Source organism: Oncorhynchus kisutch, linkage group LG3, assembly GCF_002021735.2.
Source record: "Oncorhynchus kisutch isolate 150728-3 linkage group LG3, Okis_V2, whole genome shotgun sequence".
Lineage (NCBI taxonomy): Eukaryota > Metazoa > Chordata > Actinopteri > Salmoniformes > Salmonidae > Oncorhynchus > Oncorhynchus kisutch.
Window position 1 is genome coordinate 36866362 of NC_034176.2, and position 26500 is coordinate 36892861.

Here is a 26500-nt window from a genome sequence, read left to right on the forward strand (position 1 = left end):
TTCCTGTTTTATTTATTGACTCCCTGCACGGCATATAAATTCTGCAAATACTCATGGGACTGAATAAGTAAATGTTTCTGTAATATCAGTTTTGTTTATTTATTTATTTAGAATGAGCCTTGTTAACAACATGCCTAGGTTAATATGTGTTTCATAATGCATTTTAAGGTGTTTTTGATTCAGATTAAAAACTTCAATTCAGATCATGGATCAACAAATTGTTGAAATGTAGTGCTCTAATCAAACCAAATCGAATGTTATTGGTCACATACAAATGTTTAGCAGACGTTATTGTGGGTGTAGCGAAATTCTTGTGTTCCTAGCTCCAACAATACAGTCGTATCTAAAAACAATACACACAAACCTAAAAGTTTTTAAAAAATGGAATCAATAAATATATAAATATTAGATCGAGATGTGGGTTCTAAGTGGGATAGTTTTCAGCGCTGGAAGGTCTGATGTTTTTTTTCGTTCACTGCTATAATAATGGTTTCATTCCGTTTGGTTCCTAGTGAATGCCTCCCATGTGATCTACTTTGCATGGCCAAAGTTCTTGTTGGTCTGTCTTAATCTTTCTCGCATACAAGAACAATTGCGTTCGAATGAAATAGATTTGATTCTGGGTATTTTGGTCCGACTCTGATGGAATATCTCAACTTAATCTTCCCAGAAGATCATCAATTATGGTCCTGTCAAGCATGCACATAATATATTCTGTGTAGTCTTGCCGCAACATATGCAATTCAACGCTGGCTTTTTCCCTCATCGCTAGTATGCCAATTGCATAACCTGCTATGAATCAATCTACCAATCTAGTTTTCAAGCATATTTGGAGATTTCCAAGTGGTAAAATGTGTTCTAACCTAAATGCAAATTGAATTAAGATCGGCTCTCCACTGTCAAGCTTTCTAGAATTCAATTGTTTTTATCAGTAATTTGTATGGTTAAAAATGCTTAATTACTTCTGCGGTCCATATTATCTCATCAGGAAAACAAAGGTACCTGTCACTAAACGAGACAGACCAATAGTGGAACAGCATGTGAATTCGGCCAACCACTGATCTTGATATACGGCAAACAACACTGAGAAACCAATCACCGATGTACACAGCGAAAGCAGCATGTCCACGGGGCGTGGTCTTTCGCAGAAAAAGGGGTGTTGCCACCGCAGCTCGTGCGAGTTGTTGATAAATCGTGACCGGTCTCGGTGAGAACAACCAATGGTGGAACGCTAAAACACTTATTGGTGCCAACATTAGCGAAACAAGACTCCATTGTGGATCATGTATTGTAACAATGCTAGACTAGTGGGGGAGAATCTCAATTAATATCCCTCGCGTCCTCTCTCCTCAAAACCCATTGCATGAGCAAGTCAGAGATCGCTCTTACCTTCTCTTTTGAGAAGGAGGAGAATGCAATTGCGATTTCCCCCTAGGATATGATTGAGCCAAAATGGCGAAACATGTTGACCAGTCGCATATGACTCGGGGTATGTGATAGCCCTATTGGTTGAAGCGACAGTGGCTAGGTCCAATAAGAAATGCATTTACTATTTAGGGTACCCAATCGCATCGCAGCTCACAGAAGCTTTTTGGCAAAAAATACAGGAGTTAGTTTACCAATATAATTGCGGTCTGATCAACACTGTTGCAAGGTAGCAGGTTGGCTAGCCGCTCTTTTCAAATATTTTGTTAACTTATTTTTTTGTGTCATCCTTTGCAGCTCGAGACCGAGCAGCATAACTAGCCAGCTTGTTACTACATTATTTGAATTCGACAAGGCTGTTTTGACGTTGGATAGCTAGCTACATTCACTGGTTCGAAATTTCGAATAGACCAGACATCACATTTTAAAACGGGTTCATTTCTTTGCTGTGTCGTTAGATTCACACGCTAGCAAGAAAGCTATACTTCCCCCCCCCCTGTGCGGCTAAGTTTAAACGTACTTTGATTTTGAAAGCCATCTACTAATAACTAACTAGCTACCGGTTGTCATTTTTACTTTGTCAACAACAAGGCGTGACGTTTGGTTCAACACTAATTCTGCCTGCAAGATTTTTGTTGGTGACTTCCACGAACGTTGGCTAGCATTTACGTTAGCTTGCCATCACTGACAGCGATTGTAACCGCGAGCCAGCATCAGTCAAGCGAATTTGACAAAAACAACTTAGCCAATAAATAAGCTATCAAGCTGATCAGAGCAGTATCACAGCGATAACTGACTTCTGTTATCGATAAATTGCCTTGTGGGAGATAGTATATATTTTGCTTATTTGAATCATTACCAAAAAAACGTAATTGAACGTGAAGTCATTAACGTTAACCCACAGAAGTAGTTGTGTATCCAAATTCAGACCCGAATTGTCATCTTTTTTTCGGTGCTATTGTTGAAAATGGCGGCGATCGAAATGGTGCAGATGTTGATCGAAGCAGCAGAATACCTTGATCGCAGAGAAAGAGGTACAGTAGTGATAACATTTTTGCATTCTTAATTTGTTTTTAAATGAATGATTGCGTTAGTACTACGGTGCCTCAATTGCATTGCTGGTGGACGCACCTGTTATAATCAATTTGTCAGGTTGATTAGCTATAAATAATGTATTGATTATTATTGCATACCACATATTATACAAGAATGCATAGCTAAGTAATTGCATTGTAACTAGGCTACATCGACAAATAGGGGAAGCTGGCAGCAATATGTTCACAGCAACAACAAATGTACAGCAATAATTAGTCGACACTACCAGGGTATTTATCTAGACACTTTTTTTTTAAGTATACTGTTTGCAATCTTACTGAAATGCAAAAATGACCGTATTTTATAACAAAACATTTTTTTCCCACATTCACACGGTAAGGGTTCCTGCTTGCTTCATTGGATTTGATCTTGATGTTCTCTCCAAGCTACCCCTTCACTTCTCTGTTGTGGTTTGCTTGGTAGGGTTTACTCTAGTTCAGATGACATCATTGGCTGAAGGGGAAAAATTTAAATAAATCGATATTTTGTACAAATTGTCTCATCTTACCTAGGCAAAAATACAGTATTCCCTCATCTAACATTTCTGTCCCTCATCAATTTTCATTGGAATGTGTATGGCTGCATTGAATGCATTCCTTGCACTGTTGAGAATTATAATGATGTGATTGACTTGTATCCTGCTCATTTATTTGCAGAAGCAGAACATGGCTATGCCTCCATGTTACCGTTCACCAGCAGCAAAGAGAAGGACAGCTTGAAACGGAAAAACAAAAGCAAGAAGAACTCCAATAGCAGGTAGTCCTTTGACTAACAGTAGTGTATAATCCCCTGTGTACTGTTAGACCCCCTCAATGATTCAGCTGTAATGGCAAGATCAGTTTTTCAGAAAACAAGCAGTTTGTGTGGTCCAGTTTTGAAGCACCCCCTCATCATGATGTGTTATTCATCCATGTGCAGGCAGAGCCCCCCTCGTCCTACATTCACTCATGTAGTGAATGTCATATAGGCGTGGTGGCACTGTGTAGGCATGCAGCACTGACAAAAACAACTCGACTTTACCAACTTGCAGGGGCTCTGTTGAGTTGTTTCTTTGCTGTCCATTGGGATTGTGTTCTGATCTTTAATGTTATGCTCTCAATTGGTCTGTTTACAGCCAATGATAATCTTTAACTGTATTATCATAATCTATAACAACCCAGTCCTTCTGAAACTCTATAAAACTGATGCTTTGAGTTTGTCTGAGTGTGTTTGTGCCTGTAAGTTTGCTTTGAGCATTTTTAATAGCATTTTGCCCTTGCAGTATTCCAGACAGGAAAAACATCAATCAGAATTAGGCAGAGTTAAGCAAGTAGCAACATGCAGTAGTGGGAATCCAAGCAGATTGAGGTTGATCAGGGTGTCCGAGGACAGACTGCAGCAGTCAAGCAGTTCACCCTGATCAACAGCTCTTCTCCTGGAAGGACAGGATACCCTCGCCTGGCCAGCTGTCTGTTGTTATCCAGCTTACCAAGACACCTAGCTATGAAGAAACAGCCTCCTACGGCAGTCTCCTACCTAACCCTGACAAAGATTAAGCAGTATGGCTGGGTGGCCGGGTGAGGCAGTAACTCGAGATAACTGGATATTAAATCTAAACTAGTAAGGAGGGGTCGCATGGATCTATTTTTGCCTCAGTCTGTTGTAATAGGAACCTGATTCATTTTAGATATTAGGCTACATAGGTAGTTTTAGCACTAGTCAAATGTTAAATTCTAATGACTGTAGCAAAGTAGAATGTTGCCGGAGAGGATGACTGACATTTTACGTGCTCCTAACCAACCATGTTATTTTTGTTAAAATGTTTTTATTTTTGTGTTTAACTTATTTTTTTTAACTTATTTTGTACATAATGTTGCTGCTACTGTCTCTTATGACCAAAAATTACATCTGAACATCAAAACAGTGATTACTCACCACAAACTGGTAGAAGCTTTTTCCTTTACGAGTCCGACGTGAAGGATATACTGCTTTCCTGGGAACAGGCCCAAATCCCCATCATTTGCGTGAAGAGAAGACTGACAAAAAGGGGGCGGAGATCGGGCTCCCTTCTGAGAATTCGTAGGCGAGCGAGTAAACCCCCACTGCCATCCGTTCTATTGGAAAGCATGCAATTATTGGAAAATAAAATCAATGACCTACAAGCAAGATTTAATTACCAATGGGACATAAAAAAATGTAATTTCTTATGTTTCACCGAGTCATGGATGAACAACGACATGAACAACATACAGCTGGTGGGTTTTACTGTATTGGCAGGATAGAACCGCAGCCTCTGGTATGACAAGGGGTGGTGGTCTATGTATATTTGTAAACAACAGCTGGTGCATGATATCTAAGGTAGTCTTGAGGTTTTGCTCGCCTGGGTATCTCATGATAAGCTGTAGACCACACTATCTACCTAGAGAGTATCTGTATTTTTCGTAGCTGTCTACATACCACCACAGACCGATGCTGGCAGTAAGACCATACTCAATGAGCTGTGTACCGCAAACAGGAAAACGCTCATCCAGTGGCGGCGCTCTTAGTAGCCGGGGACTATGCAGGGAAACACAAATACGTTTATACCAAATTTCCACCAGCATGTTAAACTCTAGACCACCTTTACTCCACAAACAGAGACACGTACAAAGCTCCCCCTAGGCCTCCATTTGGCATATCTGACCATAATTCTATCCTCCTGATTCCTGCTTACAAGCAAAAATTAAAGCAGGAAGCGCCAGTGACTCGGTCACTAAAAAAAAGGGGTCAGATGAAGCGGGTGCTAAGCTCCAGGACTGTTTTGCTAGCACAGATTGGAATATGTTCCGGGACTCTTCCGATCGCATTGATGTGGTGTACTCCTCAGTCACTGGCTTTCAATAAGTGCATCGACGACGTCGTCCACACAGTGACTGTACGTACATACCCCAACAAGAAGCCATGGATTACAGGCAACATTCGCACTGAGCTAAAGGGTAGAGCTGCCGCTTTCAAGGAGTGGGACTCTAACCCGGAAGCTTATAAGAAATCCTGGTATCCCCTCCAATGAACCATCAAACTGGCAAAGCGTCAATACAGGACTAAGATCCAATCGTATTACACCGTCTCTGAACGCTCGTCAGATTTGACAGGGCTTGCAAACTATTACAGACTACAAAGGGAAGCCCAGCCAAGAGCTTCCCAGTGACACAAGCCACCAGACGAACCAAATTACTTCTATGCTCGCTTCGAGGCAAGTAACACTGAAACATGCATGAGAGCATCAGCTGTTCCGGATGACTGTGTGATCACGCTCTCCGCAGCCGATGTGAGTAAGCCCTTTTTAAACATGTCAACATTCACAAGGCCGCAGGGCCAGACGGATTACCAGGACGTGTACTCCAAGCACGCTTTGACCAACTGGCAAGTTTCTTCACTGAGTCTGTAATACCAACACGTTTCAAGCCGAATACAATAGTCCCTGTGCCCAAGACCACCAAGGTAACCTGCCTAAATGATTATCGACCTGTGGCACTCATCTGTAGCCATGAAGTGCTTTGAAAGGCTGGTAATGGCTCACATCAACACCACTATCCCAGAAACCCTAGACCCGCTCCAATTTGCGTACTGCCCTAACTGATCCACAGATGATGCAATCTCTATTGCACTCCACACCTGATGAGGGGGTGGGGTCAGCTCTCCAATTAATTGTGGAGTCTACCAATCAGCTGCTATGGGATTTCAGGAAGCCATCTCCTGAAACACACTCAAATACACAAACTTCAACACAGAAACTGGGGAACGTAACACACACCTGTACAATATTAACACGTATGTAAGAATGCTATTCATTAGCTACAGCTCAGTGTTCAACACCATAGTGCCCTCAAAGCTCATCACTAAGCTAATGACCCTGGGACTAAACACCACCTTCTGCAACTGGATCCTGGACTTCCTGATGGGCTGCCCCCAGTTGGTAGGTAACAGCACATCCGCCACACTGATCCACAAGACGCAGGCTCCTCAGGTGTGCATGCTCAGTCCCCTCCTGTACTCCCTGTTCACTCATGACCTTACGGCCAGGCACTAACACCATCAAGTTTGCCGATGACACAGCAGTGGTTGGCCTGATCGCTGACGACGACAAGCCAGCCTATAGGGAGGAGGTCAGAGACCTGGCTGTGTGTGGTGCCATGACAACCTCTCCCTCAACGTGAAAAAAAAAGGAGGACTGAGTACGCCCCCATTCTCATCGACGGGGCTGTGGTGGAGCAGGTTGAGAGCTTCAAGTTCCTTGGTGTCCACATCAGCAAAAACTTACATGGTCCAAGTACACCAAGACAGTCCTGAATAGGGCACGACAAAACCTATTCCACCTCAGGAGACTGAAAAGATTTGGCATGGGTCCTCAGATCCTCAAAAGGTTCTACAGCTGCACCATCGAGAGCATCCTGACTGGTTGCATCCCTGCCTGGTATGTTAACTGCTTGGCCTTCGACCGCAAGCTACTACAGAGGGTTGTGCGTGCAGCCCAGCTCCCTGCCATCCAGGACCTCTATACCATGCGGTATCAGAGGAAGGCCTTAAAAATGGTCAGATTCCAGCCAGCCTAGTCATAGACTGTTCTCTCTACTACCGCGTGGCAAGCGGTACTGGAGTCTAGGTCCAGAAGGCTTCTTAACAGCTTCTACCCCAAGCCATAAACCTCCTGAACATCTAATCAAATGGCTACCCAGACTATTTGCATTGCCTTCCCCTTTACACTGCTGCTACTCTGTTATTATCTATGCATAGCCACTTTAATAATTCTACCTAAATGTACATATTACCTCGACTAACCGGTGCCCCCGTGCATTGACTCTGTAGCCCTGTATATGGCCTCGCTATTGTTATTTTACTGCTGCTTTTGAATTATTTGTTTTTTTGAAACTGTTGTTGGTTAGGACTTGTAAGTAAGCACTTCACTGTAAGGTCTACATTTGTAGTATTCGGTGCATGTGACAAATACAATTTTATTTTATGTTTATGCCCCGCCCAACTCAGGATCTGTCTTGTTCAGCCATCTATTTGCTGTGTTTGAGGTGTGTCAAATCCCCCCCCCCCCCCCCCCCCCCCACCACCACACCACATTGCGAGCGACACAATTGAGCAGTCTCCCTCTAGAGCGGGTTTGCTGCAATTCTACACATTTTTCCAGAGGGACATTTGCTCTAACTAATTTCCTGCACTTCTACAAAATTTTCCATAGGATGGAGAGAAATGTTAGCCGTTTTATTTATTTTGTTTTATTATTCTTTACCCCCTTTCTCCCCAATTTTTGTGAAATCCAATTGGTAATTAGTCTTGTCCCATCGCTGCAACTCTCGTATGGACTCGGGAGAGGCAAAGGTCGAGAGCCATACGTCCTCCGGTACACGACCCTGCCAAGCTGCACTGCTTTTTGACACACTGCTCGCTTAACCCGGAAGCCAGCCGCACCAATGTGTCGGAGGAAACACCGTACAACTGGTGACAGTGTCAGTGTGCATGCACCTACCACAGGAGTCACTAGAGCGCGATGGGACAAGAACATCCCGGCTGGCCAAACCCTCCCCTATCCCGGACAACGCTGGGCCAGTTGTGCATTGCCTCATCGGTCTCCCGGTCACGGCCAGCTGCGACACAGCCCAGGATAAAAACCGTCTCTGTAGTGACGCCTCAAGCACTGCAGTGTCTTAGACCGCTGCGCCACTCGGGTGGCCCTGATGTTTGCAGGTTTTAATATATCTGAGTGAGATTGACTAACAATCAATGAGGGCTTGACTGAGTTCTGCTAGTTGCCCATCCCTGGTCTAAATGCTTCTTACAGTGGCGATCAAGTTTTATAAATTGCATGGCTGGGCAGTGGATCTGTAAAAGTAGTAGTAGTGCATTGCTAGGTAACAATGTAAATGCTGGCACTTTTTATGAATGTACTGTTCTCTCCTTTTTTCTCGCTCCCCTCTTTCCCCTTTTGTTCTGCTGTTCACTCTTGGCAGTCAATGCTGCTTCAGTTCCTCCATTACAGAAATGGTCCTCTCCTCCTCTCTTACTTCTTTCTCTCCCCTGCTCCCTGTGCACACAGAAACAGGCCTGACATGCTATTGTGTTGGTGGACTAGACTCTAGACCTGTTTATTACACTCTATTATGAAGTCATGTAGAGGAAGATGTTGAATATCTATCTAATCATATTGGTGTTATGGCCTCTTGGACTCAGTTGAACATTTTGCCCAGGATGTCCTTAGCTCTCCGCCTTTTGAGAACCCAGGGGAAACACTGACTGATTAGACTATATATAGCTAATGACAACAATGCAGCTATGTTTATCCTTATTCTAAAGCTCTTCCAATGTGTGTAGTACTACATAGCTGGAATACTGTGTAGCCTAATTCATTGCTTATTACATTGATCATATGACTGCTGTACTGTACACACAGAATCACTAGATCGTTAATCCCCATTCAAGTCAATAGGTCTGTAATGATTTGTTCTATTTTATAACTGTACGGTAATGCATGGGCTCCTCATGTACAGCATGCCAGGTAGACGGCACCTAGAGTAGAAGGGGGAGGTGGCCTTGTCCTGTACAGTAATACGACCTGGCAGAGGAGAGGAGAGGAGAGGAAAGGTCTCTGGCAGTGGCATGCCTCTCCCGCCCCCCCGTCACATGGGAAATGGGTTACACTGGTAGCCCTATTCATATCCAAATCCTAGTCTTTACCAGTCAGCTCTACTGTGCTGTCATATGAACTGTACTCTCTGGCTGGGGCAAGCAAGCACTCGTATTTGTGTTGTCTGTAGTGCGTGGTTGATCTTTCGTAGGGGGTCCAAGGCTGTCGGGGTGCTGACAGCAGTCAGCTTGCAGAGTGCAGGTTGGTCTATTTTGGGACTGGAGGTTGGGGAGTTCCTGTGTAGTGGAGAGAAGAGGACTTTGCTCCTGTCCCTCTGCCTAGTGCCCTTTCCCTCTCACCCCATTTGCAGATTCTTTATGAAAAAGAGACCTGGCCAGCTTCCTTGCCCTGTGTGGAGCTTGGAGAGAGGGGTGCGTATCTGTGTGCCCTTATCCTACAAGGGACTATAGGCCTCATTCTGGTAGCGCTGGTAGGACCATAGGCGGTTGGTGAACAATGCAGTTTACACTGCAATGTAGGAGGCAAGGTGGCCACCAATACACAATCACTACATGACCTTTTAAATCGTCTCTGTCCCTTTCTTTCTCTCTCTCTGTCCCTCTTCCAACTGCTACCCTCTTTTCACCCTTTATTCACTCTGTAGCCTGGCTGGTACCAGGTAGCAGGCTGTTTCTAGTTATTGTTGCTAAGTCTACCCCCCCGGGCCTCGTGTGTGTGTGCCTCCTGAATTATTTATATATATATATATATATATATATATTACACACACACACACACACACAGGGGCAAAAAAGTATTTAGTCAGCCACCAATTGTGTAAGTTCTCCCACTTAAAAAGATGAGAGGCCTGTAATTTTCATCATAGGTACACTTCAACTATGACCGACACAATGACAAAGAAAATCACATTGTAGGATTTTTTAAATGAATTTATTTGCCAATTATGGTGGAAAAATAAGTATTTGGTCAATAACAAAAGTTTATCTCAATACTTTGTTATATACCCTTTGTTGGCAATGACAGAGGTCAAACGTTTTCTGTAAGTCTTCACAAGGTTTTCACACACTGTTTCTGGTATTTTGGCCCATTCCTCATGCAGATCTCTAGAGCAGTGATGTTTTGGGGCTGTTGCTGGGCAACACGGACTTCCAACTCCCTCCAAAGATTTTCTATAGAGTTGAGATCTGGAGACTGGCTAGGCCACTCCAGGACCTTGAAATGCTTCTTACGAAGCCACTCTTTCGATGCCCGGGCAGTGTGTTTGGGATCATTGTCATGCTCAAAGACCCAGCCACGTTTCATCTTCAATGCCCTTGCTGATGGAAGGAGGTTTTCACTCAAAATCTCACAATACATGGCTCCATTCTTTCCTTTACACAGATCAGTCGTCCTGGTCCCTTTTGCAGAAAAACAGCCCCAAAGCATGATTTTTCCACCCCCATGCTTCACAGTAGGTATGGTGTTCTTTGGATGCAACTCAGCATTCTTTGTCCTCCAAACACGACGAGTTGAGTTTTTACCAAAAAGTTATATTTTTGGTTTCATCTGACCATATGACATTCAAACAATCTTCTTCTGGATCATCCAAATGCTCTCTAGCAAACTTCAGACGGGCCTGTGCATGTACTGGCTTAAGCAGGGGGACACGTCTGGCACTGCAGGATTTGAGTCCCTGGCGGTGTAGTGTGTTACTGATGGTAGGCTTTGTTACTTTGGTCCCAGCTCTCTGCAGGTCATTCACTAGGTCCCCCCGTGTTTGGTTCTGGGATTTTTGCTCACCGTTGTGATCATTTTGACCCCACTTGGTGAGATCTTGCGTGGAGCCCCAGATCGAGGGAGATTATCAGTGGTCTTGTATGTCTTCCATTTCCTAATAATTGCTCCCACAGTTGATTTCTTCAAACCAAGCTGCTTACCTATTGCAGATTCAGTCTTCCCAGCCTGGTGCAGGTCTACAATTTTGTTTCTGGTGTCCTTTGACAGCTCTTTGGTCTTGGCCATAGTAGAGTTTGGAGTGTGACTGTTTGAGGTTGTGGACAGGTGTCTTTTTATACTGATAAGTTCAAACAGGTGCCATTAATACAGGTAACGAGTAGAGGACAGAGGAGCCTCTTAAAGAAGAAGTTACAGGTCTGTGAGAGCCAGAAATCTTGCTTGTTTGTAGGTGACCAAATACTTATTTTCCACCATAATTTGCAAATAAATTCATTAAAAATCCTACAATGTGATTTTGTCTGTCATAGTTGAAGTGTACCTATGATGAAAATTACAGGCCTCTCATCTTTTTAAGTGGGAGAACTTACACAATTTGGTGGCTGACTAAATACTTTTTTGCCCCACTGTGTGTGTGTGTGTGTGTATATATGTGTCTATCCTTGCCTTTTCTCATTTTGTAGAGTTTAACTTCCCTGTGCTTTTTGGCACTTCTTAAACTCCCACACAACACAAGCCTCTCCCTCTCTGCAATAACTCCCTGGTTGACTGCAGTGGTTGCGAACCGAGAGGGATCGTCTATTATTAAAGCACTTTACTGAAGCACGCTGAATCTACTGTGTGATGATGTGTAAGGACACTTTCTAACCTCTGTCTGTCTGTTCACAGATCTACACACAACGAGATGGAGAAAAACAGGTACGTTGAATCTCCACATCACTGTCTCTCTCTTAGCTCTGTCAGACCACCCTATTAGACATTGAATCTCTCCTCAGTCCCACATGGCTAGAAAGGAGTAATGAGTGAAATGAACAGTGCAGAATGCAGCTTATCCAAAAAGGGACTTACAGGCCTCATCCCTGGTCTCTCTTTGACCTCTACCTGGCTTTCCCTGGAGTCTCCCTGTTTCCATAGTCTCTCCCTGGAGGTGTCCCTGTCCCTCTGGTGTTCTAGGCAGGGTTTGAGTGGTGTTCTGGTTCAACCAGGGCTAATGACTCAGTGCGCAGGCAGACTGACTGAATAATGCATGGCTCTGGAGCTTAGGCCTGGGAACAGGAGCACAGCATGAGAGTGTGTGTGATTCTCAGGCTTTATAAGCCCGTACACATTCCCTTAACTGGAAGGAAGGCAGCCATCTCACTCCTGCTGCCTATTGCCTCTCAATGTATCCCTCCTAGGTGTGTAACAGTTCACCAAAGCCCATGGTTAGGTTCGTATTGTGGTTTTGGGGTCAATGTTTGGTTCTGTTTCGGTACAGCAGGAAAATGAAATGCCATTCACAATGTTCAGCATACACAATGTTCCTGCCATTGTCTGTTGTGACTATTGTTATGTTGGGCCTCAAGTTTCCTCTCTTGATTTTTTGTTTGTAACCATGTGGGAGGTAGGAATTTACCAGTTGTGAAGTCGTAAATACCAGTTAGACCCGTTCATGTGATTTGAACTTGTTGAGAAATGCAGAGTTGGCTAATGGCCAACAAACTGCGTCAACCATAAACTAAAGGTACAGCTATCATGCCTGTAAACACATTTATAGATTTCAAAAACTACATTAATAGATTCCTTTTTTATAAAGGTTTTGTTACATTTTAACTGGTAAAAATGCTGTTATAGAGGCCATTTACTTAGTAGGTGAAGTCCAAGGTCACCGTGTGGGTGCTCATGATGCTAGACGAGTTTCCCACTAGTAATTACCAATTGGAGGGCCGTTCAAGTGGATCCCCCCCCCCCCCCCCCCAGCTGTATGTGGTAAATTCCCGCTTCCATCTTGGTTACGAACGCACCATGACACTGCCTCTGTCAGTGGGGGCTTGTCTTTAGCGCAGTACATCTCCCCTCTGTGGGTAATGTGATGGGCAGTCACTGTTAAGAAAGTGCAACACAGAGTGCATTGGTCAGTTCATTGAAGCTTTGGCTTTCTTTATATAGAGTGGCTACTACATGTTTGCTGAAATTAGTGCAAGATGGATGCTCGAGTACTTCTACGAGGTGCTGACTGAAACCAACCGATTCTGTGTCAATAAACCAAAGACGGTAAAAAATGTTTAATCTATCGCTCTTGTAATTTCTTTGGCCAGGTCAGAATCAGCTGCAGAGGGGAGACGATGTTGTTTGGTTTGCGTTTCGGTCTACTGTAGTGATGTCTGGGTAAATGTGACAACATGTTCGAGGTGTTGGCAGCTGCGTAGGCTGTTCTCGTAAAGCGCGGCGACATACTGTTAATGTTTTGTCCACAACTCTCTGTCCAGCATCGTTGTAATCTACTGGGAAGCCGTTTCCCAAGCGAGATCTAAACGATGATGGAGGATCCCCCATTCTGGCTTCTTGACCTCACCATTGTATAGAACTAGTTCCCAGCTGCGCCTCACAAAAGTACAGTTTTGAAATGCGGCAATTTAAGATTGAAATGTTGATTTCCAACGTGCGCATAGGCTCTAGTTGTTTTAACGAAAGCTCAGATTCACTCGAAGCGTAGGCTCTAGTTGTTTTAACGAAAGCTCAGATTCACTCGAAGCGTAGGCCTAGTGTTTTTGCTGTAAATATTCGTTTTATTTTTTCATTCAGGTTTACAGTGCGAACCGAACCAAAGTCCTCGTACCGAATGGTTCGGTATGAATACGTGTACCGTTATACCCCTCACACCACTGACAACGGGTATGACAAATATTCTACAAATTATAACCTGCATGGCCCCTTATTCCAACACACAAGATGGCAGTTATTGCAAGGCAACATTTTTGTTTGGCCAATGATGAAACACAAACACACTGCCAGCCAGAGGACGGTGAGACTTGATCCGCCTGTCAGTCGTTGTGTGTGTCTAGATGGGCTCAATCTTTTCTACTCCTATGTTTGCTCAAATGAATCCCCCCACCTACACTTCTACCACCCTGCCTCGGTCCATGTCCTCTGTTGCAGTGAGTTCCGTTGCGGAGTCTGCCTGCTGGAGCTGTGTAACCTCACTCCTCTCTCCACCACACCTTGTGCGTGCGAACTCATCCCCATAGAAATGGAATGTATGGATTGCATTACTGTCCTCATCCCTCTGCCTGGGGCAATTAGCCTGAGGTCAGAGACGATACAGTAGGATGATTTACAGGCCGCAGGGCAAGTGGAAGGCCTGCGTTCAGGAGGCCCGGTTGCCCGTGTAAGAGATCATGTTGGTTGGAGCGGAGGGAGTTGCCCGTGCATGGTCTTGTCTCTGGTCTATATATTACACAACACTGAAATGTCTGGACAAGGGATTCCGTTAGCCGGTAATGGCCGGCTTTTGTAAAAATGTAAAAAAATCCAACTGTTGCCGGCTAAATTGACTGAGAAAAAGGTAGACAGGCTATCAGCACGTCACTCACCACTTTACAATGTGAGCTGGAGGCAGTATGCAAAAAAAAACATGCTTAATTGTTTGAAACCTGAATGTTTTACTTCCATATTATGAGGCATGTCTTAACTTACTTGAAAATCCGACCGTAGAAACATGGCAATTATTTTATAAACACTTCATAAGGGGCGCGTGAGTTTCAAGTTTGGTGAAGGATACAATATATTCTACTATTTCTACCTATCTGCGTGCCTGTTATGATTTTCATGGTTTAATTTCAATAAAGTTTTTGTTTTTCAAAATCGTCATGGGGTTAATCATAAAAATCCTCAAATATAAAAGTCAAAATTCTACTAATGCGAGCGCACCACCTTCTGCCATATGGACACATTGATACACCGTGAGTCATTGGTGGCTAAATAGCCTAAATGAGCTTCCATTTTCAAATAAGTAAAAAATACTTTAAAGCTGACACATTAAAAACAATAGAAATTATACTGGTGAAAATTCTGGTTCTTTCAATTACATTCATCTCTTTACAACCCGTCTGCCTGCCTTTTTCTCTGTCTTGACTTGAGCTATACTAGTGAAGTGCAACATTGATTTGAAACAATCAACTGGATCAGCTGAAGCTGTCTCTAGCGAACTTGCAACATTGTATCAACTAGTCTATTCGGGCCCCCAGTTTTCTGTGCCAGTGAGTTTGGGACAGACGGCTGTTATTGCGTAACGAAACGGTATTTTAATTTCCACAGGATATATGGGATTATCTGATGATGATGATGATGATGATGATGATGATATTTTGCTCTTGCACACCGAGACTTGGTGATTGTTGGAAAGACTTTTCAAATATCCTACTAGTTCCTCACAGTAGGCTATCATCCAGACTTTGTTGACTTATTGTGTGAGGTGAAGGAAAAACGTAACACAAGTTCAGCTTATCAGAGGTGGACGTGTTGAGTTAACAGTCAGAAGTCAAACAGCCCCAAATGGGCATTTTCTTACATTTTATGCGCAGCAGGCCAAGTAGGCTGGTTCTATGCGTGCTTGGGTGCGCACGCTCCCTCAACATTAACAAGACCGATAAACCAGGCCCTTGGTCATTGCTCACATGGAGCACTCGAGACAAAAGACAGTGAAAAAAGTCATAACTGATGGTTATGAAATAAACAAACTTGTTTCTCTCAAGTGTTGCAGGCAAACAACGTTTCCACTCCGAGAATGAGAACGGTAAATAACTGTAGGTTGAATTAGTAATACAGAAATGAATATAACCAAATGACGGGGGATCAACGGTACATTTACTATTGGTGACGTGTGGAATTTATGAAAATTAAGGGCAATCAATTCACACAACATATTTTATATGCTTTTCACTGTCAGTCGCAACTCAATAATCAACTAGGCCTTTTGCCACGCAGACTATGAGTGACCTTCCTCATATGCCATTTCTCTCCTTTTCTATTGGTTTTCATATCAACTTTCTTTCGTTGTCCAGAAGCCAAAAGCACAATCCTAGTCATATTAGCGACCCATCCTAGTGGTTACATCTTTAGATTCACCCTTTGTTCCTAACAGAGAATTGAATCTGTCACATATTTCCCGCAAATTGCATTTTGGCAAATGTTTTGAAAATGATTTCTTATTGGCTGCTTCATTACAGGAGTTGCATGCTCTGTTCAGATGAATTACCATAATCTCAAATGTGATTCCTGTCATTCTGAGCACAGTGGGTGGATGCCCAAATGGGTTTCACATCCAATGCATACGAGTCTGGTAAATTTCTCAAATGGCCGTTAAATTCAAATCTTCCCGGTCACGTTGTCCGGGGCCACATTTTCCAAACGGAAACTCTGGTCTGGACTTCAACGCTTGATGTTGTTGCTGGGATTTGTCAAAAGGCTAAGGTACAGGCTCACAGAAATATAGGCGACATGAACACAGACCCATAAACAGTCACCCCATTGATACGTTGTAAGTGTATACATCCCTGGAATAGCCTGGTTTTTGTGTCCTTCCTACCACACCCTTACAGTCCTGCCATTCAGTCACACCTAGTGTTGAAAAGAGGGGTTATATAAACTTTCTAAGTTTACCAGTAAACTACCAGAATTTTGCTATCTTTCAAGGATTTTATGTCATTTATCACAAGACATCTAGTGGCTCCTTTGGGTACTTCTGAAAATTGCAGACACCTGTGATATATCTCTGACCTTATCACATTTAAAAATGTGGGAAATAATGAAATACGGTGATATAAAAATATGACAAAGATGTAAAACATTGAACTAAATATAAATCAACTTACTGAATATCATTGGTGTTAAGTTTCAACATGAAATGTCTTTTTTTCACTGTTAATGTTTTGGTGTCAAACTGATGGCAGTTGTGGTCAAAAAAAGAGTTTCAGAGGTAAATTAAAATAATGCCATTCTTGATTAGATGCTTTTTTTTCATTAATTAGGCAAGTTCCCCTTGAACCATATGGTCTATCTACTAGAAACTCATGGACAAGGATATAAAAAAACATTATTCAAGTCTAAGTTACAATAGATTCTGCTAATTTCCAAAACTACTGAAGATTCTGGTAACTTTAGTTAATTACCAGTAGCTTTGTAACCCTAGTCAGACCACAACACCGGCTTAGTACTGTAGGCCTGCTTACCGTAACATGCATGACACTGCCCTCCCGTCAGTTGACATTGTTTAACAAACATTAGCCTCCCTGTACATCCTGATTCTATCACAACAGAGCTCCTGCTCGGACTCTGTCACATTATGTCATGCCAGTTTCCTGCCCTTTGGAATAGTTCATATTAAGCTAAGCTTTAGGCTAGCAGAGGAACACACCTGGATATGTCCCACTCTTATGTATTTGTTTATCTACACTGTGTGTGTTGGCTGTGTGTGTGTGTGTGTGTGTGTCTCTCTCCAATGAACTTTAGAATCTTCTTTAGTCATTCACACTGCAGTTGGAATGGATAAACACATACTATATCATCTCTGCAGGACTCACAGTACTAAATATTCTTCTTATTCCTAGCCTTGAGCTACAAATAGCATTTCAGATGTTCTCAACTATCCCACGTTTCGTTTTCAATTGAACTTATCCCCACTCATGCGTTGGCCTTTGGTATGCACATTTTAGTCATTTGGCATACAGTCTTATCCAGAGCATTCATCTTAAGATCGCTATACACGCCTGCAGTAAATAGTGAGGTCATGCCCCTTGTCTGCCTGTGTGCATGTAGCAGCCTCCAGTTGGAGGTGTGATGTGTAACGGGGGTCATGTGGTCACCCATCAACACCCACTACTCCCCTTCAGCTGCCAAGCCGAGGGGGATAATAAAGAGATCTCGGGCAGCTTAATGTAAATGTTGTGATCACAGGCCCTAGGCAGACAAGTGTTTGTGGATGAAAGTGATCTCTTTCAGGGGTGAAATGACTGCAGGAGAGCTACAGGGAGCTAGAGATCTGACACCAATGACGTCTGAGGGGGTTTAAAGGCCCAATGCGATCATTTTCATATCAATATCATATTTCTGCGTAACAATTCTTAGTTTTCCATGAACATTTTCAAACTATTTCTCAAGAATTTAGCTGGGAGTGGTCTGAGTGGGGAACTGAAAGCTAGCTGTTATTTGCAGAGCTATATTAACCAATTTGTGGGCTGGTGACATCACCAGGATTGCCTGGTTGAAAATACACTCAGGAAATAACTTTTTTCTCTCTCTCACTTTTCCTGTGTTAGTTTCATCAGCTGTTGCAGAATATGATACAAAGCACAGGGAAAAACTGAATTTAGGCGGCACTGGGCCTTTTTTATAGGGAGCTGATGAAATGATGCATCTCTCTCTTTCTCTCCAGACGCGCACACCTACGGCTGTGTTTAGAGCGACTGAAATCCCTCGTTCCATTGGGACCAGACTCCAACAGGCATACCACGCTCAGCCTGCTGATGAGGGCCAAGAAACACATTGTGGTGGGTGATGGTGGGCGGAGAAGTAATGAGAAATCAGTTTAAAGTGTTTACAGTTTCAAGAGGGCAATTTATTCTGCCATTGGAAGAGGGTAATAAACGGTGCCACTTTGTTTCTGCCTCAGCCAACTCCCTTTTTACTGTCATGGCAACGTTTGGCGTGGTTACAGCCACAGAGTTGACTAAAATAGAAAGAAATCTGTTACCATGGAGACCCTATTAAATTACTAGAGGGAGCTATATAATAAACCCTTAGTTCCAGAAAGGGGTGAAAATGGCAGCCATGTTGGTCCGGGATAAATCCAAACCAATCTAATTGGAATGAATGGCAGTAGAGGCATAATCCTGATTTTACTTATGTAGGAAAATAAAAGGCATATGATATATCAGAAATTGTGTAATAGAATTATCGTCAATTTAAAAAATATTGTCAAATCTTGGTTCATACAGGTTTTATACAAAGTTTCTGTATAAATAGCCTCTAAAATATGTGAATAGACCATAAATGTCTCCATTGTGTTAGGACTCGGACAAGTATAGATATCATCTCATCAACTGATTTCTGCTAGTGTATGGCTGTGGATTGGCTGCATCGTTTGAATGGTATATTGGCAGTTAATTTGAAAAAATGAATGGGCTCATTCCTCAAACTGTCTGGCTAGCTAACAAATGGAGTGCAGATAAATTCTTCAAATGCATTGTTTTACCTTATCTTATCGACCTACTGGCAAACCATGGTTGACCATCTCCCACTGGCAAACTACGGTTGACCAACTTCCTGACCAAAATGGCAGACTTTTTATACCATCACAAGAAGGTTCAAGTTAATTCTAGTATTCTAATTCTATGTCTGTTACCCTCGTGGTCTAGAGGGTGATTAGTGTAGTGCTAACTCGGGTGAGCGACATCAGGGTTTGATGAGGTAGAGTAAAGCGGCGCCTGGTAAAAACTAAACCCTGCATCACTCCAGGACCAGGGTTTACCTACCTTGTAGACTAGACTGTTGAGGAACCTGTCTATGGTTAACTATGTGTGGTTTGTAAGAGGAGGCCAGTATATGAATGAATCACTGTTAGTGTCTTCAGAAAGTATCCACACCCCTCGACTTCTTCCACATTTTTGTTGTTGCAGCATGATTTTAAAATTGATTAAATTGAGATTTGTCACTGGCTGACACAATACCCCATAATGTTTACAAATGAACAATGAAAAGCTGAAAAGTATTTAGTCAATAAGTTTTCAACCTTGTTATGACGAGCCGGAATGCGTTCAGGAGTGAAAAGTTGCTTAAGCCACAAATTGTATGTATTCACTCTGTAATAGTGTTTTAACATGATTTTTGAATTACTACTTGAATTTGAATAATTACTACTAAAAATTGGGGTCGAGCCATAATCAACAACCAATTTGACAGAGCTTGAAGATTTTTGTTAATAATCATGTGCAAATATTGCATAATCCAGGTGTGGAAAGCTTTTAGAGACACCCAGAAAGACTCACAGCTGTAATCACTGCAAAAGGTGTTTCTACAACATGACTCATCGATGTGAATACTTATGTAAATGAGATTTGTTTAATTTTCAAAACATTAGCAAAAATGTCTTAATTTTTTCACTTTGTCATTATTATGAGGCATTGTGTAGATGGGTGAGAGAGAGAGAATCTGTCTCTGACACAACAGAATGTGGAATAAGTCAAGGGGTACGAATACTTTCTGAAGGCACTGTACATACCGAGGTCAGAGGTTGCAGGAGGGCAAAAGGCAGCTGTCACAAGAGCGCACATACAAAGTGAGGGCCAGTGTCAATTGCTGTATGTGTCTCTGCTGTAGCGGTTGGAGGAGAGCGAGCGGAGAGCCCAGCATACCTTAGACCAGCTGCAGAGAGAGCAGAGGCACCTGCAACGGCGTCTGGAGCAGCTGGGGGTGGAGAGAACACGCATGGACAGCACAGGATCCATTGTCTCCTCCGACAATCCTGACTCAGACCAGGGTGAGCACACAAGGGAATCCCTCTCCTACATTACAAACTGAACTGGGATCATTAATGCTTTGGAGTTTTTTTTCCTTTTTTTTCTTCATTTGTCAAAGTTTCACGTTTTTACATCAAAGCACACTATAATACAATGTAAAGGTGTCCATTCTCTTCCACCAATCCTTCCGCCCTTCCTTAGTGATGGGGCTTTATGTTAACCAAAGTTATTGAATTTGAATATGAGCTCAGTAGAGAACACATTGGGCTGATTGTGGCACCTGCATAATATTGACCTGTGTTGTGTGTTGCAGAGGAGGAGCTGGATGTGGATGTGGAGGGGACTGACTACCTGCTGGGGGATCTGGAGTGGAGCACCAGCAGTGTCAGTGACTCTGATGAGCGGGGCAGCCTGCGTAGCAGCTGCAGTGACGAGGGATACTCCAGCGCCAGCCTGCGCCTGCGCATGCAGAACCAAAACACTCAGGAGAAGGCCGAGCAGCTGGGCTGCAGCCTATAAGAGCACAGCCCTCAACCTCTGACCCCCCCCCGGCCCCCATCCAATCCCGTCCCTCTGTCGTCCAGTTAACTCCCGCCCTCCAACCAGTCTCTGCCAATCAGACCTCACTCCCAGCAGGACTGGCCTGTTCTGACCAAGCCCCCTCCTCCTTTCCAACTGTATTCCACCTCTTTCCCCCCTGAAACCCCCAATGCAACACCTCTTAGACACACCCACCGTCCTATCTCAACTGTCCCATCGGCCAACCAAAATGGAGGATCAGTCTGTGGCACTGCCCAATCAGAGCTTTTTGATGAGTGGGATTAGGACGATAAGACACTCTGTCCGTCCCTTTGTGTCCACCAGCCTGCCCCCTTCCTTCTGTCCTTCCTTCCTGCTCTGCTGTCTGTTTCAGTGCAAGAGCCAAGTAGAGGTGACTGACTTTTCACATCCATGCAGTGTCCCCCTTCCAGCGTCCGAAAACTTAAGACAGCTAGAGAATGTGATTACAACACCACACCTACACCCCACTGCCTCTCTCTTGTTCAGAAGCCATCTGAAGCAATCCAGTCATGATGAGAACCCCTCTCGACCCCCAGCTCTAAATCCCATTTCTCCCATGAGACTGGCTCCTCCATAGGTGGTGGTCATACAGACAGCAGAGCTGTGCCACCTGACTAACCAGCTGACCAATCACAGCATGGTATTTTGGAACGGAGTATAGGAATGGATGGTCTTGGTCAAAGAGCTGTGGCGTGGTCATTTTAAACAATCTACACTGCAGCTATTGTAGTAATGTTATCAGGTGTAGTCTTTCAGTAAGTCTTTATGGTAAATAATCATCTACCTGCACTTTCCACGTGAAGCCTCACTGGGAGTTCTACGACGCTAAGCACGGCTGTGACGTCATCCATGTTCCACAACCTCTTCGTTGTTGTGGTCGGCAGCAATACATCCATCCCTCTCTTCTCTACCAGGCTTAGCGGCCGGAAACATACCTCCATGTTTATGGCTCTTATGGGGTGGGGGGGGGGGGGTTATTAAGATGTCATTTTTTTGTCCACACCTGCCATTTCAGAATTTTTATGATTGGGGGGGGGGGTAGGAAAAAAACATGTGCAGCATGAGATTAAGGGGTGGGGTGATTGGGGTTAAGGCAACTTGTACCTTCCTCTCTCTGATGACGGTGGCGTCTCGCTTGTGTTTTAATGTACGTGTCTGTGTTGCTGCTGGTCACGCACTGTAGCCAGTGGTAATCACTTAAATGTGTCTGAAGGGAAGTCACACAGACAGACAGTACATTAACTGTTGAAATAAACCAGTAAAGAGATTAAAGCACATTCCATGTTAGAGAGAAAGTAAGGTGTGTTAGTGGAGAATTACCTTCGCCCATATTTATGAGGGAGAGCGTTTTGCAGTTTTAATGACAGGAAGGATCTAGCTATCAGCTTCAGGTTACCCACAAGCAGAACACAACAGATTTGCTGACTTGCTTGGCCTTTCAGTCAAAACACAGAACAAGGAAAGTCAACGTCTATTGAATTAGTTCACCTCTGAAAAGGAAAGAGCAGAAAGGTTACTGTACACGAAATATCTGCCTGGCCTATAGAGCTATTTATTATTTTAGCAAAATGTAGTCATGTTTATGTAAATAGTTGACACAGAAAGAGCTCTATGTATATTGAATAAAAAATATTTATATTATATCTAAATATAGAAATATCTATTTAATTAGTTATCGCTTTAGTTATGTTATTCTTGTGAGGTTTTCTATGTGTGGTTGGTTTGCACAGCATAGTCAATCCATAGCTTTTTAGAACTGTCTTTTGTGCCTATAGACTTTTGTGTCCTTTCAGAAATTGGCACGGTGCTCCTAGAAATGAATGAAATTGTTTCGTGGTTGATTTATATTTTTAAATAATAATAAACATCCTCTGTCAATAGGAAAATAATTTAAATCAATATAATAATTTAAAAAATTGAATATAAAAATGTATATAATTTAAGAGGAGCTGGTGTTGGTGCTTTGGCATTGCTGTGACGGTGGGAAGCTACAGTGGGGTTTCACCCTTCTTTGTGCCTGAGAGCCTGAAACAAAATGGCTCCTTGACCCAAGAGATTATAACATAGTGTAGCGAGAGGAGGAAATGGTGGGTTCAATAAACTGGAGAGGATTGCAGTCGCGGTTAGATTACAGGCTAGTCAACTACATCCATCTCCTGCACTGTTGCAGCACAATGGCGAACCTGGAACCTGTCACATGCAGAATCTCGTTAGAATGGGAAGATGGTCGATACACAGACAAAAGAAATATAGGATTAGGGTTGTTTAGTGTCGTGTGTGTGTGTGTGGAATGCTGCACTTCTGTGTCACTTAAAAAAAAAAAGGTATCCAAAAGGAGAGGAACGATGTAGCCATGCCAGAAGGGGATTGTTGTGAATTGAGCCCCCGGCTGAGACTGGTGTCATGGGGCAGGTGTGTGTATGTCCCGTCACTGTCTTCAGAGAGAAACTATAAGGGTTTGGGAGAGGGAGGGTTGTTTTGAATGGGGGATAAAAATGGCACTTATATGGATGTTTTTAGTTGTTTACAAGTTGTTTTTTAAATCCCACCTTCAAAGAAGACCTCATGTATTATTAAAAGATCGAATGGGATCTTAAGCACTTACAAATTCATAGCATATTGTATGAATTGGAATTCGTAACATACGAATTGAGAAGGGGGGAAAAAGGATGACGTGCACAATTTTCTGGGACCCGTTTTGTCTTGAGTGCTACTTTCAAAACTACTGTTTGAAAATATACGAAACCTCTGTAGCATCACTTTAACCTAAGCATTGTCTGTTATTCGGGGGCCACACACTTCTCTTTCCCTCCGTCCATGGCCTGTTTTCTGTGTCTTCCACTCCTCGTGTGTGAATGTGGCTCCCATTGAGAAGAGATCCTGATTCATTTCTATGGTGCCCCCCCCTTCCTCCCACATGCTGTTGGCCAGCCACCATGGTGCAGAGGGAGCCTGAGGGAGCAGACTGGGCTGTTTGTACAGTATAGCTGCAGCTCTCCTACCTCCCCGTATTACACTCTTTTAACACCCTTGGTGCTTCAGCATCTGCCTTGAGCAGGTGTGGATTCTTAAAGAACAAGCAGATCACTGCAGTTGGCTTCTGTGTAGTCCTGTGTAAGCTATATGGGATATCACCCTAGGAATTCAGAAAAAAAAAAAAGTGTGTATATTTGGGTTAGGTTCGTACGAAGTGGCTTAAGCCTTAAAACAGACAACTGTAAGAGAACCATAGTAAAGTATATTATATATGAATGTATATAATGTAAGTATAGACGTGTTATTACAAATGTCATTATTTTCATTGTAACCTTTCGGGTGTGTTGCTCTCCCTCATATGCGCACACACGTTGTCATACACGCACGTCAGAAAAACGATGGCTTAAGGGTTGGTTCAACTATTAAAAAGGTTGATGTTTTGTGCACTTCCATTTTAGAATTGGGGAATTTGAATATTGACTTTAAAAGAAAGCACTTAAACATTTCAGAGAGAGAGAAAAAATGGGGAAATGTGGAGCAGTAATTTATATTTGCCAGTGATATGAAAGGAATAAAACATCTCCCAACCTTGTTTACCTAGCTACTTTCCTTGTTTTTGTATTTATGACTTGGTCTGATGATTTGAAATATGTATTTATCTATGATTATGCTGATAGCAGATATCTGTCTTACCTTTAATTGAATACTCTGGCTGTAAGTTACTCTGGAAAAGGGTGTCTGCTAAAGGACCAAAATGTAATGTAAATCTAATGCGGAGGACATGCCTCTAGTACCTATATTCTATAGTAGCAATAATCAGCTTGGGTTTGATGAGACGTTTTCAATGTGGAATGATGTCAGACAGGAAAACAAAGCCATCATCTTGGGAGGTAATCAAAGCTAGCTCTGGCAGGCAGAATAACTAGTTTCTGACAGTAATCTCCTGCCTAAATCCCTGGTATGACCAGATAAGTCTACAGCTGTTTAATAACCAGGAGATGGAGGGAGGAGAGGAGGGAGTGATGGAACCTTGATCGGTATCCTTCCTCTCAAGTCTGTCGTCCTTTTGCTCACTGCTAAAGCACACACACACACACTGGTACGCACACACACTTGCACATAGTCACAAATGACACATCGCAAAGCAATTTCTATATTTTGGCACCTTTGTGATGCAGTCTGTCCTTGTCTGGCTGCCAACTCAGCGGGAGGAAGATGGAGAGTGCAGTGTGGATATTCTACTATGGATTACTGTTCTTACACCCTCTGATATGATTCCAGCACGCCTTTGACCCTTCTCCTCCCTGGTGACTGAGATGAGTTATTCTTCCAGTATCTAATTCAGACTGGAATAATATGTGTCCAGGTCAGTCTATGAGATGCTCACTGCTTATAACCTACTGGCCAAAGGAAATCTGAAGTGGAGGTCCTTTGTAGCTCGTTGGTAGAGCAAGGTGCTTGTAATGCCACGGTAGTGGGTTTGATTCCCGGGATCAGCTATACATAAAATGTATGCCCGCATGACTAAATCGCTTTGGATAAAAGTATATGTTCAATTATTATATGATTGAAGACTTTTTCACTCCAGGTTTATTCTGTTCTGAACTAATATAGCAGAAGAAGCATTGGTGCTTTACAGTATTTTGACCTGACCTGTTTGACCCCCCCCCCCCATATCCCCCACTTTGACCCACACACACACACACTTTCCTCGGGCGACATTCTTGAACGGGGGTGAGTTTACATGGGACATTCTTGAAGGGGAGTGAGTCTACAGGGGATATTCTTGAAGGGGAGTGAGTCTACAGGGGATATTCTTGAAGGGGAGTGAGTCTACCCTCCCAGTAGGTGGGAGGTCCAGGGGGGGGGGGGGGGGGGATAAAAACAACTGTCAAGGAAACCTTGAATATAATATAGACTTCAAACAAAAGACATGAATGGACAGTCTTTGAATGCCATCTGTGTCATTGTCTCATGGGGCGTACATGTTTTGCATTGCAGTTCTGACCCTAAATGCTTTCCCACAACACTACGCTACCTGATATAGTATTGTCTTTGTCATTGCTGCAATAGCTGGAATAGCCTACTCTCTACTTGCATCTGTTACTGGTTTGCAGGTCCACTATCGTGTCAGTGTATTGATGACAAGTGTACAAAGATGGCTTTATCATTGACGCATGCCATGACAAATGTGTGTGTGTCTATATTCTGTCAGTGGGATCCGAGTCCCTGTGACCCCTGCATCCCCCTGGCTGTCAGATTAGGCAAATCCATCAGTTTATCCCAACCCTGCAGACCCAACGAACCACAACCTTTGCGCACACACACACACACACACACACCTGGGCCCGAATAACACTTTGCAATACAATTGCAACATGCCCTTGGGAAATAAACATTGAGTACAGGACTCTATCATTTATGTACTTTGAATCACCACTGCAGATGCTTGCTTTCGGCATTATCCTTAATATGTTTAGAGACTCGCACAACAGTCATGCCAGATCGCACCCTCTTATTCAAATGTAAACACTGGCATATGAAACAAAACAGGTAGCTGCAGTTAGGAAGTATTCTCTCTGTGAGATCAAATGGCATAATTTACAATAAAAAAATACATACAGAC

The 26500-nt window shown here is 43.1% G+C and overlaps 1 protein-coding gene across 3 annotated transcripts; it reads left to right on the top strand.

Moving 5' to 3' along the window:
- The first annotated feature begins 1585 nt into the window (after positions 1-1585).
- Positions 1586-24474, top strand: LOC109882057 (max dimerization protein 1). 3 transcript variants are annotated; one of them, XM_031805355.1, is made up of 7 exons: positions 1586-1654; positions 2417-2459; positions 3177-3276; positions 11732-11761; positions 18255-18369; positions 20198-20357; positions 20651-24474. In XM_031805355.1, exons 2-7 carry the CDS (start codon positions 2417-2419, stop codon positions 20854-20856), a joined length of 654 nt encoding a protein of 217 aa, XP_031661215.1. In that variant the 5' UTR covers positions 1586-1654; the 3' UTR covers positions 20857-24474. The 3 variants fall into 3 exon arrangements, with proteins under 3 accessions (XP_031661215.1, XP_020329743.1, XP_031661213.1); XM_031805353.1 differs by having other exon boundaries at positions 1599-1661; XM_020474154.2 differs by having other exon boundaries at positions 1586-2459.
- Positions 24475-26500: the final 2026 nt, after the last annotated feature.

Bases quoted from the DNA above. Each gene is read 5' to 3' on its own strand.
- LOC109882057 (XM_020474154.2), top strand. From the start codon at position 2,393: ATGGCGGCGATCGAAATGGTGCAGATGTTGATCGAAGCAGCAGAATAC. The intron at 3,277-11,731 runs GTAGTCCTTTGA...GTCTGTTCACAG, and splicing joins AAGAAGAACTCCAATAGCAG to ATCTACACACAACGAGATGG. The intron at 20,358-20,650 runs GTGAGCACACAA...TGTGTGTTGCAG, and splicing joins CAATCCTGACTCAGACCAGG to AGGAGGAGCTGGATGTGGAT.